Here is a 19154-nt window from a genome sequence, read left to right on the forward strand (position 1 = left end):
CAAAAGTCCCTAGATTGTAGAATGTTGCTTTCTTGAGTCCCATAACTATGAAAATTTATAAAATGATCCTTCGACTATAGGGCGTTATTTTGTTCAGTCTCTTGACTATTAAAAATTACAAAATAGCCACTTTCCTATTCATATGTTCCAAGCTCATTCTTTATTGTTAAGAAATTGGCGGTCGTCTGAGCTAAACATTAATTTGTTGACTAAGATATGATTAAATCATATTTCAATGATGTTTATTTTCGTTGCTTTCAAGCACTAACTTGACGACATAATGTTTCAAGCACTGACTCCACGACATAATGTAAATGGAGAGTTGACCCATAAAATATAGATTAAACTATTCAAGGATCAGATTTATCATATTGCAGTCAATAAGTTAATGTCCAGCTTAAACGGTCACCAATTTTTAACAAAAAATGATGACTTTGGAACATATGAATAGTCGAGTAACTATTTTATAACTTTTAATCGTCAAAGGACTCAATAAAGTGGTGTCCTATACTTGAGGAACTATTTTCAACTTTTAATAGTCAATGACTCAATAAAACAACGCTCTATAGTGAAGGAAACATTTGTGTACTTTGCTCACTTATTTTTTTAGATTTTTTAATTTTCTAATTTTTATGAATTTACCAAATATGGCCATTAATCCTATTAACTTAACTACTATTTCATCACTCAAAACAAACACCGTTGCATTCATTGCTCATGCAAAGCTAAATCATACGGAAATTTTTACCACAAACACTTAAAATTTAAATATGAACAATAATATTAATATAACAACCAAAATCCTTAACATGACAAAACATAACTAATTTAACATAAAGATTACATATTTAAACTAACCTAAGATTACATTCTACCATCTTAGGAGTTTGGAAGCAAAAGAATTTATATTGATAATAGCTGAGAATTAACTTGTGAACCCTAAAATGTAATTTAAGACACTTTATAACAATAGAACTCCTTCAAAAACAGCTAAACAAATTGATGGTCAAAACATAAATGAAACACATCATAGTATTAAATTACAACGATTACAACAAAAAATAGATTAAAGAGCAATGACTCCGATTAGATGATTCCAACGACGATTCCTCCCGTTGTGCATTGAAATCTGATTAGTGATTTACGACAAAGAGTGACAACTAGAGGAACATCAACGACGAGACCATCGTGGATGAAGTGGTTTGGAGCTAGGCTTTTTAGAGTTTTAAGATTTCTTTAAATTTATAATTTTTTTAGATTTAAGAAAAATTTGAAAGTTTTTTTTATAAATAAATTATAATTTTAAATTTTTATTTCAAAATTATTTAACAGTTATGATGAACCGGACACTTGAAAATATAACATCAAAGAAGTTAAACACATATTTTGAACGAAAAATTCTTTAGACATCTAAAATTAATAAATGCTACAGTTTAAACATTTATTTTTGCATTAAGCAAATAAGTTAATATAAAAAATAAAATATATCAATAAAGTTAATAGACCAACTTTTAGTAAGGGTTCTAGACTACGAATGCTTGTTAAAGGAAATTTAGGTGTTGTACTCGGATTTTGATGTGCTAAAAACTCCTCAAGGATGCTTTCGCCCGACCGAAACTCAAAAGCCTACTAGCCTCTGTACGAAAAATAACAAATAATTTCGAACACTCATGCACATCTACTCTACTATATCACTTTAAGTAGATAAATCTAAATAAGTTAATCATAGCCTGAACTATAGGCAATTTAAGCATTTAGTATAGGATCTCGTAATAACAAGTCATAATCTATCAAAACGGTACATGCATTAAATACATTTAAGAAACTCAGCTTGAGCATAAATAATTGATATTCGAGTCTTGCAAAAATTTGCAGACCCCTTTTCAATGCGCTGTAGATCAATCAATTTATGCATAGTTCGAGGTTTATTCCTTATAAATTACTTTAAGAAATACATGAAATACGCTATTGTTATTAGACGTTTAATTTTCTTAAATGCACCACTTATGTATATCATACCAATAGGCTAATCTTCTGATACATTACCTGTTTCGTTACGTTTAGCCTATGAGAAAATAATATCGAGACGTGCAGCTGTGGATGCCGGTATTCTCAGGTTCCAGCTTCAATCAACCATCTAAGGCTTACGATCAAGTTTGATGAAAGCAGTACTTAGTCTCTCATCCGCAATCATTTTGCTCTCATAGAAGTCTAGAATCTCCATGGAGATGTTTTTCACCTGCCAGTCTCCATAAAATTTTAAATGTTAAACAAATAAAGCACAGTTTTGAAAGTGTAATTGCAATTGTGATATGATGAGAGGAAATTGCAGAGAACTCGAACTTCAGCGCGACACTCAATAGAAGGTGATAAGTAAATATAGGTGGTAAAAAGTTCCTCGCCAGAAAATGGAAAAGTGAACTTCCAAAAGGCAGCCAGTTCTGGTATTACATATGGATTTTAATTAAGACGCAAGTTTTTGTCTCTAAAGAAACCACAATGTTCGGGATCAGATTTAGCTTTAGAAAACTCACCACATTCATATCAACGCAAAGTTCTTCGAACCAAGTGGTGATATCTTTCTCCCTGTATGCACTAGCAATGTATATGCAAGCTAAGGCAATCAAAGACGGTGGATATGTGAGAATAAGGTCCATCTTGTATGTATCGTTTAGAAGTCCCCTGTGTTTCAAAATGCCAAGTGTAGTATAGTTATTCAGTTACCAAGAACTTTAGAAAAGAAGCAAAGAGAAAAATCCAAAAGACAAATTTAGAACAATGATTAATTTAGATTTTTGACATGTTCATCTGATCATGTAATATTCGTATTAATTTTTGTGTTTTAGTTATTTTTTCTAGTATATTTATGTTGTGTAATTGTGCCGTGTCGAAAGTCATTTGTCGAGTGTGGTAGCTAGCTATGGAATTGAAAGCCAACTACAAATATTCAAAATAAACGACTTTTAGCAAATAGCCAAATACAACTATCCAAAACTTCTATCTCAACCAACTCCCATCCTTAGTTTCTTAATAAATACTGTTGAATAGTCACCATAAGATAACTGTTAAAATTAGAGTAATTCTCGCTTATTTGATGTAGAAGGGTTACAGTTATATATACAAGCTATAATCTTAACTTTAGGAAATTTTTAAGCTAGGAAAGTAATTAATTCTAGGGAAGATATAATCCCTTAAAGTTAGGAATTATAACTACTAAAAGATATTCACAAAATCCTATCTAACTACACATAATCTTTCTAATTTAGAAATCTATTTTCTAACACTCCCCCTCAAGCTGGGGAATGGATATCCTCCATTCTCAGCTTGCTTGCTAGCTTCTGAAAATACTTCCCAGGTAGCCCCTTGGTAAGTATATCTGCAACTTGATCTCCAGTGGACACAGGGAGTAAAAATTAGGCCACTGTCAAGTTTCTCCTTTATGAAATGTCTATCCACTTCAACATGTTTTATACTATCATGTTGTTATGAGCAATGTTGATTCTTGATTTATTATCACAATACAACTTCATTGGACCGTCCCATCTGATTTTCAAATCTTCTAAAACAATCTTCAGCCACAATAATCCACAAATCCCAAGTGTCATCGCACTAAATTCAGCTTTTGCACTGGATCTAGCCACAACATTCTACTTTTTGCTCCTCCAAGTCACTAGGTTTCCTCCCAGAAAGGTACAGTACCCCGAGGCTGATCTTCTATCAACTATGGAACATGCATAGTCTGCATTTGTATATGCTTCCAAAGTCAATCTTCCTCCCTTTTTAAATAAAATTCCTTTGACTGGTGTGCCCTTCAAATACTGTAAAATTTGAGTCACAACCCTTAGGTGTGATTCTTTAGGATTGTGCATGAATTGACTCTCAACTCCAACTGCATAGGCAATGTCTGGCCTGGTGTGTGATAAGTAAATGAGTCTTCCCACAAGCCTTTGATATGACTTCTGTCAACTGTTGCATCTTCTGTTGAATCTCCAAGTTGTGATTAACTTCTATTGGTGTTTCTACTGGTCTGCACCCCAGTTTTCCAGTTTCTGTCAACAAGTCTAGATTGTATTTTTGTTTAGATATGAAAATTCCTTACTGTGAATAGGGGTGGGAATAGGCCAGGCCAGGCCAGGCTTTAATAGGCCTGGGCCTGGCCTACAATGATTTGTGTCAGCCTGGGCCTGGCCTGTGGCCTGTTAGAGGCTTTTATTTAGGCCTGGCCTGGGCCTGTTTAAAAGCCTGTTTAACAATAAACACGTAATATTTTCGGTTTAGCCATTAATTTTAGAGTAAAATCCCTATTAAGTCACTCTAACTTAGTACATTTTACAAAGTAGTCACTATAAATAGGCCGGCCTATCAGGCTTATAAGGCTTTTTAATAGGCCTAAGCCTGGCCTGTTTAGTTAAATAGGCTGTTAAAAAAGGCCTGGGCCTGTTTAGTTAAATAGGCCAGGCCAGGCCAGGCTTTATACAGGCCAGGCCCAGGCCCCTAGAGGCCGGCCTGGCCTATTCCCACCCCTAACTGTGAATGTGCCGCTTCAATACGAAGGAAGTATTTTAGTCCAAGTTCTTTGACTTCAAACTCCTTCACCAAACACTTCTTTAGATCATCAATTCCTTCCAAATCATCCCCGTAACTATGATATTGTCTACATAGACCAATAACGCAGTTACTCCCCCTGAAGGCGAATGTTTCACAAACAAGGTATGATCACCTTGACTCTGTTTATAGCCCAACCTTAGCATCACTTTGAACAAATTCTGGTGGAATGTCCTTATACACTTCCTCCTCAAGATCCCATGCAATAAGGCATTCTTAATGTCAAACTGTTGTAATTTTCACCCTTGATTGGTAGCTAACGACAATAGGATTCTTACAGTGTTCATCTTTGCAACAGGAGCAAATGCCTCAAGGTAGTCTATTCCATAAGTTTGAGAGTACCCCTTGGCCACCAACCTTGCTCTGTACCTTTCTAAAGAACCATCTGACTGACACTTTACTGTAAACACCCATATGCACCCCACTGTTTTTTTTTCTTCTGGCAGTTCTACCAAGTCCCATGTCTTGTTCTTCTCGAGTGCTTCCATCTCAACCCGCATGACATTCTTCCAATCCTCATTTTCTAATGCCTTGGATACCGTTTTAGGAATATCAATGGTATTTAGGCTAGTAAGGAAGGCCTTGTGGTCGTGAGACAAGCTCCTGTAGGACATAAATAGAGTTTTTTTTGTGCAAGCTCCTTTTCCCTTTTCTAAATGCAATAGGAAAGTCAAAATCACAGTGATCAGAAATAGGATCAGAATTTCCAGTGGTATTTTAATCAGAAACACGTTCAGTAGTTACCACGGGTTGTATAGGAGAGGAAGAGGATGATTGAACCTGCACTGATGCCTTCCTCCTTGAATAGACCAGCAGAGGAAGAGTAATATCCCGAGTCTTTGGCTGAGGTGTATTAGAATCAAATTGTAATGAGGTAGATTAGTCTGAATCAAGTTGTTGGATAGGCTGTTAAACAGGCAGGTAGACAGGAAAGTCAAGAAGTGGCTAAAGTAGGAAACAATCTCTGTCCCGAGTCTTTTTGGGCTTAAGGTCAGTGAAGGACTAAAATTTGGGAAGAAACTGGTTAGGACTTGGATATGGCTGTGGGACTCAGGAACTTTAGTAGGTAGTTTGTTTATCATATAGGTGGCAGTTAACACAACTTCCCCCAATACTGTTTAGGTACATTTTTTTTCAAAACAAAAGGCTCTTGTAATGGCAAGGATGTGGTTATTCTTTCTTTTTGCCACATCGTTCTGTTGAGGGGTGTTAACAAAAGAAGACTTAGGAATGATGCCTTCTCTTGAAAATAGGGGGATAGGATTTGGTTGAAATAATCCTTGGCATTATCTGATCGAAATCGTTTTATGTCTGTCCCAAATTGAGTCTTAATCATGGTCTAAAAGGTCTTAAAGGTAGAGCTTACATCTGATTTCTATTTTTGAAGAAATATCCATGATACTCGGGTACAATCATCTACGAAGGAAACAAACCATCGGGCCCTAGTTATATTTGGAATGGTGGATGGCCCCCAAACATCAATATGAATAAGAGCAAAAAGGGTGGAGGCTCTTTTATTGCTCACTGGAAAAAAAGTGTGTTTATGTTTTGCAAGTTCATAGATGTCACAGTGAAATTCTTCAACTTTTAAGGATTTGAACAAAGAAGGAAACATAAGTTTTATAACTTTAGGATGGATAACCAAGGAGAAAGTGATGAAGTCATACTTGGTATTGATTTTAGGTTTTGATAAAAAGGACAATGGTGAGGAACTCAGGGCATTGACTTGTCCACCAGGATCTTCAAGGTAGTATAGATCATTCACTTCTTTAGCACGTCTAATCATCCTCCTCATTTCTTGTTCCTGAGAAATACATTGAGCAGGATGGAATAGAACACCACAGTTAGTGTCCTTGGTAATTTTATGGATTGAAATAAGATTAGTAAATAGTTTGGGTACATGAAGGACATTTTTTAGTGTAAGAGTTTTAATTATAACAATATCTCCCTAACCAACCACTGTTATCACAGTACCATCTTCCACTATTATCTTTTTATTGCTAGGACAAGGTGAATGGGTGATAAATCTGAGTGAAGAATTTGTCATGTGGTTTGTAGCATCTGTGTCAATTACCCAGGAGCTTTGGGTAGGTAAATCGAGGCTTTAGAGTCCTAATAAGAGAATATACCTGGAAAAACCATACTACAAGTACCTGTTGAGAAGGGTTTTTCTAGAGAACCCAACAAGCTTTTCAGTTTTTCAATTTCTCTATTGAACACAACAGACAATTCTTGAGAATCTTCAACCATTTGTTTTGTTGTATATGTTCTTCCTTACCCTTTTGATTGTCCTCCTTTCTCTAAAAACTCTTATTTGTTGGTTGAGGCTTCCAACACTTCTCTTTTGTATGGTGAAGTTTCTTGCAGTAGGTGCACCACAGGGAATCCTGTTAGTTGTTTTTGCTACTTCTGGTTGCCTATTATCTTCAGTAACCAGCTAATCCAGACCAGTTCTTCCCTCAATTATAGCTCTAGTTACCAAGGCTGAACTCTCAACTTGACTGCTTTCAATCATAACTCCCCTTCTTGCTTCCTCAATACAAATAATTGCAATTGCTCCATTTAGTGAGGGCAGATCTTCCTTTCCAAAATCTAAACTCTTACTGCATCGAATTCAATAGTTAGTCCAGCAAGAAAATCATAAATTCTGTCTTTTTCAACAAACCTTTTTAGGATTGTTGCATCTTCACTGCATCTCATTTGGATACACTGAAAGTGATCCATCTTGCCACAGGTTCTGTAGTAGGTTAGAATATTTTGTGATTGACCTACTTCCTTGCTTGGTGGATGAAATCTTGGTCTTGATTTCATAGATCTAGGCAGCACCCCTAATCTTTGAATAAGTTTGTTTTACGGCCTCCCATATTTCTTGGGTTGTATTGAGGAACATGCATGTATCACTAATCTCTGGCACCATGGAATTCCATAACCAGGACATTACTAATGAATCTTGTTCATCCTAAGCATCAAACGTAGGATCTCCCTGCTTAGGTCAAGTCCCAAGAAGATGACTTAATTTACCTCTTCCCTTTAGGAGAGTACCAACTAATTGGGACCATTTAAGGTAGTTCTTCCCATTCTATCTATAGGTAGCTTGAATATTCTATAAGTCACCTGTTGGATTAGAGTAACTCCCTTCATTCATTGTGACTCCCTGAATAGTCTCAGAACTGCTGGTGTCAACCACTTCAACCATTTTTTTTGTTGGGTAACACTACGCACTTAAGGAGGGTAATTAATAGTAAAAAGAGGCTATTAAACAAAGGTTAACAGAACCAGGAATGAGCTAAAGAAAGCTTTGATATTATGTTAAAATTAGAATAATTCTCGCTTATTTTCTATAGAAGGGTTACAGTTATATATACAAGCTATAATCTTAACTTTAGGAAACTCTTAAGCTAAGAAAGAAATTAATTCTAGGGAAAGATATAATCCCTTAAAGTTAGGGATTATAACTACTAAAAGATATTCACAGAATCCTATCTAACTACAAATATCTTTCTAATTTAGGAATCTATTTTCTGACAAGAACCTACATGGAATATAGCACAAATATGATCCTATTTAATTCCATAGGTCGGGTTAAGGAAACATCGTCCACACATAGTCGGCAAAGCCAAAGGCAAAATACTTTCAACAGCTCCTTTTCATGTTTAAGACTTGTGGGAAAAACTCGGACTTTTTTTAGGCATTTTTCAGAGACGCATTAAATATTTTAACTTCAAAAGGTGCAGATGATGGAATTTTGATACTTACCAAGATATCTGAGTCATATTTGTATCATTCATGCCAACATCCTGCAACAACCTGCCAAGGTAACAGGAACAAGATACATTCACAGGTGAAAAAAAGTCCTAATGATAATTAGCAGAAAGCACAATATTGAAATAATCTAAAGTAGCTTAGTTCCAATATATTTGGTATCGGTAAAGACATGCTGTCTTAAAGTCGCATATCAACTTTAGATTATCAGATAAGGCTGCATTCAGTTTACGTTCATTAAAAATGTTTAATAGGGAGTATATCATAAATGTGCATCTCTATAATAGAAAAACAAGTATTTACTAAATGCAAACCTAATTATATGAAAAAAATGCATCAATATCAAATAATAGATGCAATCATGTAACTAGGGAAATGTGAAAGATTTAAAAGTGCAATGGCAAAAAATAGGAAAAATAAGCATGCACTAGACATAGAGCTTGACAAAATAATAGATAGAATGACCTTACAGGTTTGGATCTCAACAATGATCCGACTTATTAAGGCAAAAGTTACGGTTTCATATTCCCCCCATTTATTCCGTTCTTATTCCAACAATAAATTGGTAACCATGCACAAGATCAGTTGAGAAAATTAAATACAAATACAAGTGCATAAAAATTATGGGAAAGAAGATTAAAACTTACGGGGACAATGTGCGGTAAGGATGAAATACAACTAAATAATAGTTAAGTGCTTCTAAGATCTTCATTTCCATTTCAAGTATGTCTTTGATTTCACATCTATACTTTTCATCAGCAGCTACAAAGCAAATATTGCAGAAATTGCAGTAAACAAACAAAATTCAAGAAATTTAAAGGATAATCAACCAGCTTAGTTACAAGTAATTACATAATTTTCTGATGTAAAATACAAGAACTCTAGCCTGCACTGTGCTTTCTTCTGCCTTGGATGCCAAATATAAGCAACTAGGAGCAACAAGACGTGGATCATATTCAGTCATGCTCTTTCTGTAAGACAAATTAGAAACCATGATCAGAGGATCATTACCCATTGTATGGAGGAAAACCAAAGCTTCTACATATTTACATTCAATGCATCTCTTCCCATCTAATAATTCATGGTTGCAGGGTAGGAAAAAATAATTATAAGTGTCTAAATTTACATGGGAAAATTAATTATCAAGATGTGACTATGAAGAATGGCTTATTATAAGTCATTTCAGCTCGAGGATGGAAAGATATAGAGAAAACTGCATAAAGTAGGAAACACCAAGTCACTTGTGATATATTTGTAACATGTTAAATAACTGAAACTTTCTAGTTGAAAAATCGAAATAAATTCATAGTTTGAGTAAAATAGAAAAACAATAAAGTATAAGACAACTAAACTAGGAAAAATACCTGGTATAGAGGCGTCTCATATATGTAACTGCAGTTGCCACAACCCTGAAACATCAACCATGCCTTAACGCTTATAGCAATGTGAAAACTCAACCAGCAAAGTAAATTTTGTGCATCATGTGATGATGGTGATTTATAATTGGTTCATTGAACAAAGAAACGAGCTAGATTCAATGCTTTTTCAGGAAACAATTGCCTCACAAACGAAAGAAACTAATTCTGTTTACACATATTATCATATAAAGGATGCAAATCTTAAGAATGCCTTGCAGTTAGCACACTTTGGGTGATTACTTGCTACAATTTTACACACAATTTGTAACCAACTATTTTTAGAAGCTATTGTGTTAGGATGACAGTTATAGCAAACAAAGTGCTTATACACGGACTAATAATTTGATTAACTAATATAAGAGGTCTTTGGATGAGTGTCTATGCATGAGCATGTGATAATCAGTTTTCAGCTAAAATCAACAATATCATTCAAACAAATATACATGGCACATATTGGAAAGCCTCTGTTTTCCCATTTTTTAAGCTTCCCAGCAGAATAACAATAAGTGATTGAAAAGAGATGCCCCGCCCTTAGATAGTCCAGTTCATTATAGGGTATCACTATGAGACAGGAATAAACATACTATATCCGCCAAATGAAACAGAGATATTTGTCGCATCAGCAGTGAAACTAGTTCATGTTCACCAAAAGTTGCTACAGTTAAACATTGTTAGCATGAAAAAACCACAGGAGTATACACAATTTTGAAAGGAAATGTACAGATAAAAAATTTGCTGGCATCACTGAAATCATTTAAGTAAACAGAATGGTGTTTCTTAAAAAACAAAGAGAGAAGAACAAACCTTTGCCTCACTTTAACATGTTGAGCCAGTTTCATTATATCTATGGAAGGGGGAAAAAGCACAAAATCATAATCTTTAATCCGGAAGTAATAAACAAAGCTATTAGGTTTGTTCAATCAAATTAAGCAAGGCACGTGTCTGCATGCAAAATGCATTCCAAAACACTACTGGTTTCCTTTTAAATTATGTCTCTAACTACAATAATAAGCCCCGAGAGAATAGGCCTCAAAGTAAATTTCAGAAAAGAAATTATGGAATTACAAATTTTCTTCTTTTGACGAACTTGTTTCACAACCATGCTAGAAGCAAACATTAAATCTAATATTAAAAACTGAAGGACTCTCTTATTCATCAAACAATCCCCTGGTGACAATTTGAAGGAAACAAATCCAAAAACTCTCATTTTCATGACAATACGAGAACTTAAGATGATTAAATGCTCGTGATTTTGAGTACCCAAGATGCAAAAATTACAAATTCCCATAGATTGTAACATGCAGGTTGAAGATTCAAAAGATGAAGAAAACCCCAAAACCAAACTCAACTTTTTAACCAAAAAAAACGATATTACCAATAAATAAAAAATACCCATATTATAAATTTCACAGAGAAAATCCAAAATTTACAAAAACAAAAAAGAGGAAGAGAGAAAGGGAACATACAATTCGCCATATGGATCTTAATGAGCTTAAATTCTTCAAGAGTGATGCCTTTATCTTTATCTTGTTGAGGTACCACATCCACCTCTTCTGGATCCAAAAGCTGCTTACTGCACAAACAAAATCAAATCAAATAAGAAGAAGAAGAAGACATCAAAAACGCAAATATTGAAACAATCTAAACCATGCGATGGATTGCAAAATCAGTGAAAGAAGCTTGGTATGTTGTAGTTACAAGTGAGAAGAAGTCCATAAATTGGCCGCCATTTTTTTGTTCTTCTTTTGATAGATCGTGTTAGTGAATTGGTGTTATATAAAGTTGTTTAGTTAGACATCATAATATTTGAGTTCTGCAGAAGCCATGATTACGGATTAACGCTTTAAAAGTAAATTAAGTATTATATATTGGTGGTCAGGTGTAGGGTCCGCCCAGATTAACAAGGCCATTTTCACAAAATCAGACTTTATAGGCCAGGACTATGGAATTTGGGCTATAGTTTTTTTAGAGTGTTGTTCTTGTCTATTGGAAATAAATAAAAGTTCCCATCTTTCTATTTTACAATGATCTTTTGCCCAGATTAACAAGGCCATCTTCACAAAATCAGACATTATGCTCCAAGTTCAAATTGGCCAACTCTTTCTTCATGGACCCAAGGCCTTACGATCACTCTTTCAAGCCGGATCCAGCAGGGCAGCTATAGGTATGGTGGCAAGGAACCATAACGGACTTGTCCTTGACGGCATGACAACAAATCGAACTTCCTTTCAATGCAGAGTCTACAGAGGGACAAGCGTTTATCCAAGGTATAAAGTTTGCTATTGAAAACTGTCGCAACCGTCTTTCGATTTGGTCCAGAATTAGGTTTCGACATAAAAAATATTAGATTCGCTACTGATCATTTATTTTTTTTAAAAATTTGGTTGATCGGACACCATCTTATTTGATCTGTATCTTACCAAAAATATGTCGGATTCGGAAGTCGGTTAAAGTCAATGAATGGTTAGCATCCTTGAACTGTCCTTTCGGTACTAATTAATTTTCAATTGTCTTAATTGAAAAAAATGTAAGTTAAATTAAAAGGTAAAATTTGATCCAAATTTTTTACCTTCGATGGATTTGAAAAAACACCCTTATGAAATCAAAAAAGATGTTAGGTTGATAAAGTAAAAACACTGAATAAATCAAAGGAGAAAATGTACATTAAATTATGATATTTTAAATATAAGGGAAAAAACAAATAAACGCAAAAAAATAATGAAGATGACAAAAATAAGAAAAGGTACCCAAAAATATAGTCAAGTTAAAAAGAGGAAAAAATAAATAAAATAAATAAAATTGAAAATTAAAATTAACATAGAAATGAAATAAAATAAAATATAAAACCCTAAAAAGAGAAATAAAATAAAAAAGAAGTAAATAAAAATACATATAAAAAAGGGGTAAGAAAACAAAAGAAATAAATAAATTAAAGAAACAAGTCAAATAAAAAAAATAGAAAAAGGGAAAAATAATAATAGAAATAAAAATAAAAATGTATAAATGTTAAGTAAAAATATAATAATAATAATAATAAACACAAAGGAAAAAAAGAAATATATATATATATATTAGATTAAATAAAAAAATAACTAAATTAAAGAAACAAGTCAAATAAAAAAAAAAAAAAAAAAAAAAAAACAAAACAAAATAAATATATATATATATATATATATATATATATTAGATTAAATAAAATAAATAAAGAAAAAAAGAAATTAATTGCAACAGAAAAAAAAATATATATATATATAAAGGATTAAATTAAAAGAAAAAATAGAATAGAGGGTCGAATTTGGATCCAAAATGAACATTTTAAAATCATGGGGGCCGAAACTGTAATTTCTCCTTTTTAATTGAAAACAAGCGGATCTTGGGGTTGGATCGGGTCGCCCAACGGGTCGACGGGTCGAGTATAAAACCCAACTTTCATAAACACAATCATTTTCCACTTCCTTTCAAACCGATTAAAAACCAAAAAAAAATATCTCAACTGTTCTTCGAGATCTTTCCCTCCTCTTTTCAAAAACCGAGTTAGTTTTGTAAAATAGCCTCGGGAAGGGCTATATCTAAGGAAAAATATCTCGAAAAGCCCTCCCCCGATCATCGGTCAGTGTTCTTTTTTTAGGTTTTTCGAGTCAAAAACTAAGAAGAAAACCACATGCAAGAATCAAAAAACTGAGAAAGGTACGAACTTTACCTTTTTATTTCCTTTCAAGACGTTACAAGTGCTCCGATTTCGACTATTTTCTCTATGATTTTCTTGTATTTCTACCGTATATTTCTTGTGTGTGTTGCCTTGTGATTTTACATGTATAAATAGTACTAGGTTTACTATTTTTGGTTCGATTTTTGAGTCCTACGTAAACTGAAACTCTTGCTTTGTTTCTTGTTTTTCGATTGCCTTTGGAGTCCCATGGAAACACGTCGCTGTGTTTGTTGAGCAGAGAAAAACGATCGGCGTGAGGAGTCTTCGAAGGAGGGAGGTGAGGTGCTGAGGAGACGAGGAATTAGGGTCTCAAATCCTATCTGATTCGGGTTACATCTTGGGTCGGTTCGAGTCTGAACCAGGTCTCGGGTTGCTGGTTCGAGTCCACTGTATTGGGCTGTTGGGTTGTAATCATTGGGCATCAGTTGTATCTAGGCTTTTGGGTCTAACTTATTTGTATTATTGGACCTGGTACAAAAATAAAAATATGTAGTATGTACCATATTATATAATATAATTATAATGACATAAATCAATGTGTAATATAAATATATTATATAGCAGTATGATCATAATAATATAAATCGAATCGAGCCGAACGAAATTAGGGTGTCTACAAAAACAAATGGCAAAACACAGTCATTAAAGGTTATGCTATCTCTATTATCAATTGATCACAAACTACAAAGAATATACCTCTTCAGTCAGATTGATGTTTAATAAAGTACAAGTCATCATTTATGCTAACCGAGGAATTGAAGTTCGTTATACCAATAGTGAGGCAAATATGCAGGGCCAGGGCAGGAGGGGCGCCCGCCCAGGGCCCATAATATTCAGTCGACCATGCCCTGTGTGGAAGTTTAAGTAGTCCGTACAAGAATATATGAACTATCTTTTGATAAAGTCAGACAAGACACCACGAAATGACCTATTTTTCTTTGTAAATTGTTGAGAAATGAGTTTCATATAAGATGAACGACCTAACAAAGCATAACTTCTCAAGGATAAAACCAACAAATTTGGCTCATGCTTGTATGCACTTGGATAACCCGGAAACTTGTATTAGATAAGCTTCACCTGCTCAAATCCTACCTATGACTTGGTATAAGAGATCCCATAGTGGCCGGCTTAAGTCTCGGGTGGACACTTTTACCGATCTTTTCAGAAAACCGGCACAACAGGGCCGAAATTGATCTTATGTCGATCTGGATATGGGCCTAGGGTATTTTTTGACCCGGGACGAAATAAAAGAAATAAGCACATAATTTTTAAAAAATATAAAAAATATATAGTATACAATTGATGTTAATTTTTTATTAAAATAAACAAATAGTAATTAATTATCATCTCAAAAATATCAAAAACAAATATTAAAGTACACAAAAATTTATAGAAAATATTATCTTCGAGCATTTTTTGATACAAAATCATAGCGTCAACATTAAATATTTTTCAACATATTTTTTCATTACATAACATAGGTAGCTCATTCAATCTTTCTTGTGACATTGTTAATCTCAAGTAATTTTTCAACAATTTCAGTTTAGAAAATATTCTCTTAATTTATTATGAGAAAAAAATAATCTCTAACTTATGAGAAAAAATATAATATTTAACTTAGAAAAAAACTTTCATTTCAGAAAATGAACCCGCATGGCCATATGTGAACTCGCATGGCCAGTCTTGACTATTTTTTGGGTCGAGTTGAAATAAAAAAATAAGCCCCTAATTCAAAAATAAAATAAAATATGTAATATAAAATTTATATTAGATTTTTTTATTAAATTAAACAAACAATAATTTAATACAATGCCAAAAATATATTTAAGTATATAAATACTTATAAAAACATTGCCTTCTAACATTTCCTAATGCAGAATCATTGATTTTAGTGTAAAAATATTGTCTCGTGGAAAAACATTTCTTAAATTAAACATCATGTTTAAGCATTTCTTAATCCAATAGTTTATTTTGGAGTAAAAAAATCCCTTCATAGATGAAAATCGTTAGTTAACAAATTATCAACACTCTAAAATACATATTTTCTTTCTAAAATGAAACAATAGGTACCAAAATATTAAAAACAATTAAGTGGCCATTTAGTCAAATCTCAGATGTTTTTTAACTTAAAAAACATTTAATTAAAATGATTCAAAAAAAGATTAAAATGATTATTTAATCGAACGTTAGAGACTTATTTGACATTATACCTTTTCTTTTTCATGGTGATTTGCTGCCAAATGCTTTTCCATTGGATCACATGGGTGATTCCCATATTACAAATAAATTTATCAGATTATATGTTTGAACAAAATCATCTGATCATTTTAAATGAAATAAAAGATATACAGTTTATATGCTGATTAAATGTTTGACCATAGTTTAGTTGTCTCATGTGTAGTTTACCCAAATTTAAACTCTAAATGTTGTAGTGATTTAATTTTTCAATGACCACAAATAATTTTCTTTCTAAATTCTTTTGAGCCCGTCTCACTACTGTCTTGTTAGTAACCTCAAAGCCCAACCATAGGAGAAAAATATGTTGAAAAAAATTGATGTTGACGCTATGCTTTTAAAAATTGATGTTGACACTATGATTTTGTATAAAAAAAATACTCGAAGACAATGTTTTTTTATAAATTTTTGTGTGCTTTAATATTTTTTTTGACATTTTTGAGATGATAATTAATTATTATTTATTTATTTTAATAAAAAAAATTAATATCAATTTTATATTATATATTTTTTATAAATTTTTAAAATTAAAGGTCTATTTCTTTTATTTCGCCCCAGGTCAAAAAATACCCAGAGCCTGCCTGCAAATATGACAACACATACGTTAACACAAATGATTTTGTTGAGTAACAATCTAATATATTTTTTTTATGATGAACTTAGTTGTATAAATTGTAATCAGTGATGTCATTGAAATTTAATGAATATTCTTTTTTTAAACAATGATCTTTTTTTAAACAATGATCTTTTTAGGGTCAGATTGTTTAGGCAAAATCGGATAAATAATGCAGGTGGAATAATTAATTAGTGAAATAGGTCACCTTTAAATATATTTTAGAATCTATGACATTTATTACAGTGTTTTATATTCATATATTATTGGAAATCGTCATGTCCACGTGATGAGTTTCAAAATATTATAATAAACGTCATAGATCTCAAAAATAAATTTTAATCAATAATATATTTTAAAATATTATTGACGCCATTTGTTGCATTAATTTTATGGAGATTCTTCTTTTTCATCATATCATTACATATCATGTTTTCTAATTTAGAATATTCTGTGGAGGTAATTTATCTTTTAGTATTTTATGACGTATAAGATATTAAATATTACTATTATCCACATGATATATAATGCTTTTTACATAATACTTAATTTCAGGATGGTTATTTTTTTTCAACCCTGTCCGCTCCCACATTTTATTCTTAATATTTATTTTATTTTTTTATAGATCATATTAATCTTTTTTCTTTGATTTTATTTAACCGGTAGTAGTACCGATTTTGATGTTGGTTGTCAATTGATGATTTTATTCTTCTCTTTTATTTTATATTAAAAATAATTATACTTTTGTGGCACGTTTTTTTATGCATTTATGATACGTTTTTCTCTGTCTTTATGGTATACTTTTCATCTTTCTCGATCTTTTGACTGTTCTTTTTATTTTTTTCAGGGTTAGATTTGACGACACGATGACTGATCAAGATGGTGTTTATTTGTAATCATGTTGATCTTCTCTACTATTGACCCTCAGATTGAATTTGGATACGCGATTCTACCTTCGTGAATAATTTCTCACGACGCTTAGCTTTGATTTACAATTCTCAGTGGTGTTTCAATAACTTAATCATTTTTGTAGTTTATTTGACAATGCACTCAGATTTGTTTATATCTATTTTTTTCGTTGGAGTCTTTTGGTTGGGTTTTTAACCTTTTCTATGTATGATCCTTATATGATTTAAAGTGGTTAGTTTTAATTTTTTTATGTATATAGTTTATGATGATAGTTATAAACTCTCATTATAATTTTAAATATTTGAACTTTTTAATAATACTATCAACGTATATTCAAAAAAAAAACTTGAGGATAATTATTCTTTAATAAATCATTGCTCAAATTCAATCTCACTTTCCTTTCAATTTACTATTTGCCTTGATAAATAGCTTGCACATTATTAATTTATCGCCCTTTTTTCAATACGAGTACAATTAAGGGCAATTCTTACCTATCAATAATATTTTGATTATTTACACCATTTACGGGTTTAAGAGTATTCTTTCCCAAGTTTGTTTGTATTTTCATTGTAATTAATAGGCATTCAGGTGTAACGAGAGATATTTTAAATCTTTCGACGTTGAAGAATATGAATACATGTTTAGGGAGTATAGATATTCAAACAAAGAGTATGAATACTCGAAAAATTGTACAATTTAATTCCAAATGGGTTGGCTTAGTGGCAAAGTCATCACTAGAAACATAAGGGAACCTTGCTTCAAATCTCCCCAAGCTCACTTAATCTTTTTTTATTGATTGTCACATTATTACTTATTACTTCCGTTTAAAAATAAAAATGGACAATAACGTGTAGTTTACCCTTAAAATTATACAAAAAGTGAATGTCAGCAAACCTGAATGGTAAATATTATATATATATATATATATATATATATATATTTAAAAAAGAACGCTTAATCACTCTTACAGTCACTAATGCTTAAACTCATGACCTCTAGGAACAATAACGATTCTTTTAACCATTGAGATAAGTTGGTTCATGTATTTCAACTTGGATCCTTAACATACTCTTTTGCAAATCTAAGATTATGAACAAAGTCAATGATTCAAAATGTTAATATTGTGTGTCGTAACCGGTTTTCGCCCGGGTACAAATTTTTACTTGGCGGGGAAAATTTAAAATGAATAAATAAATGATTTTGATTTTAAACAATGTTTTGGGAGTCGCCATTGACCTTTTTTGGGTTAGGTAGATCAAATACCTAAAAATAATCTTTTAAAATAGTTTTGAATAAAACATAATTTAAAAGATAAAACTGATCTGCTTATAACAACAAATTTTAGTAAAAAAAAAGATTCGTGGTCGATTACGTTTAGGGAAGGATTAGCACCCCTATAACGTCCAAAATTGGTACTTTATTAATTATAAATTGTCTCTATTATCAGAATTAAAAATTCAAAGATATATTTAATTTATAATATTGTTATTTCAGATTTATAATTTTATGAAAATATATTAATTTAAATATAAATAAGATATTCATTTATTTAGAAATATCAGAAAAAGACTTCTAGGTGCTTTAAGACAGCTCTTTCCATAATATTAAAAAATAATTAAATATTAAAACATTTATCTAAAAATAAGAATAAATACAATTTATAAACGTAATATATTTATTTTTTTAAATATAAGAAAATGGACATCCAATTGCTTTAAGACTGCAATTTCTTAATATTGAAAAATAAATATAATTATTTTTCTTAAAAGTCATTTATAAATTTATAGATAGGATATTACTAGAAAACATAAAAAATATTATTTAGTATATATATATGTATAATAATAATAATAATAATAATTAAATATGTTGAATATAAACATATAAAATTATAACTAAACCA

The 19154-nt window shown here is 31.9% G+C and overlaps 1 protein-coding gene across 1 annotated transcript; it reads right to left on the bottom strand.

Moving 5' to 3' along the window:
- Window positions 1–1812: 1812 nt before the first annotated feature.
- Window positions 1813–11606, bottom strand: LOC120177188 (cyclin-C1-2-like). Its single transcript, XM_039183411.1, has 9 exons — window positions 11484–11606; window positions 11252–11358; window positions 10590–10629; window positions 9732–9776; window positions 9220–9338; window positions 9015–9129; window positions 8362–8412; window positions 2535–2682; window positions 1813–2239 (listed from the first exon to the last, which is right to left on the bottom strand). The coding sequence occupies exons 1-9, from the start codon at window positions 11513–11515 to the stop codon at window positions 2138–2140; spliced, it is 759 nt and encodes a 252-aa protein (XP_039039342.1). The 5' UTR covers window positions 11516–11606; the 3' UTR covers window positions 1813–2137.
- Window positions 11607–19154: the final 7548 nt, after the last annotated feature.

The sequence above is a fragment of the Hibiscus syriacus genome, unplaced genomic scaffold (genome assembly GCF_006381635.1).
Source record: "Hibiscus syriacus cultivar Baekdansim isolate YM2019G1 unplaced genomic scaffold, ASM638163v2 tig00112285_pilon, whole genome shotgun sequence".
Taxonomy (NCBI): Eukaryota; Viridiplantae; Streptophyta; class Magnoliopsida; order Malvales; family Malvaceae; genus Hibiscus; species Hibiscus syriacus.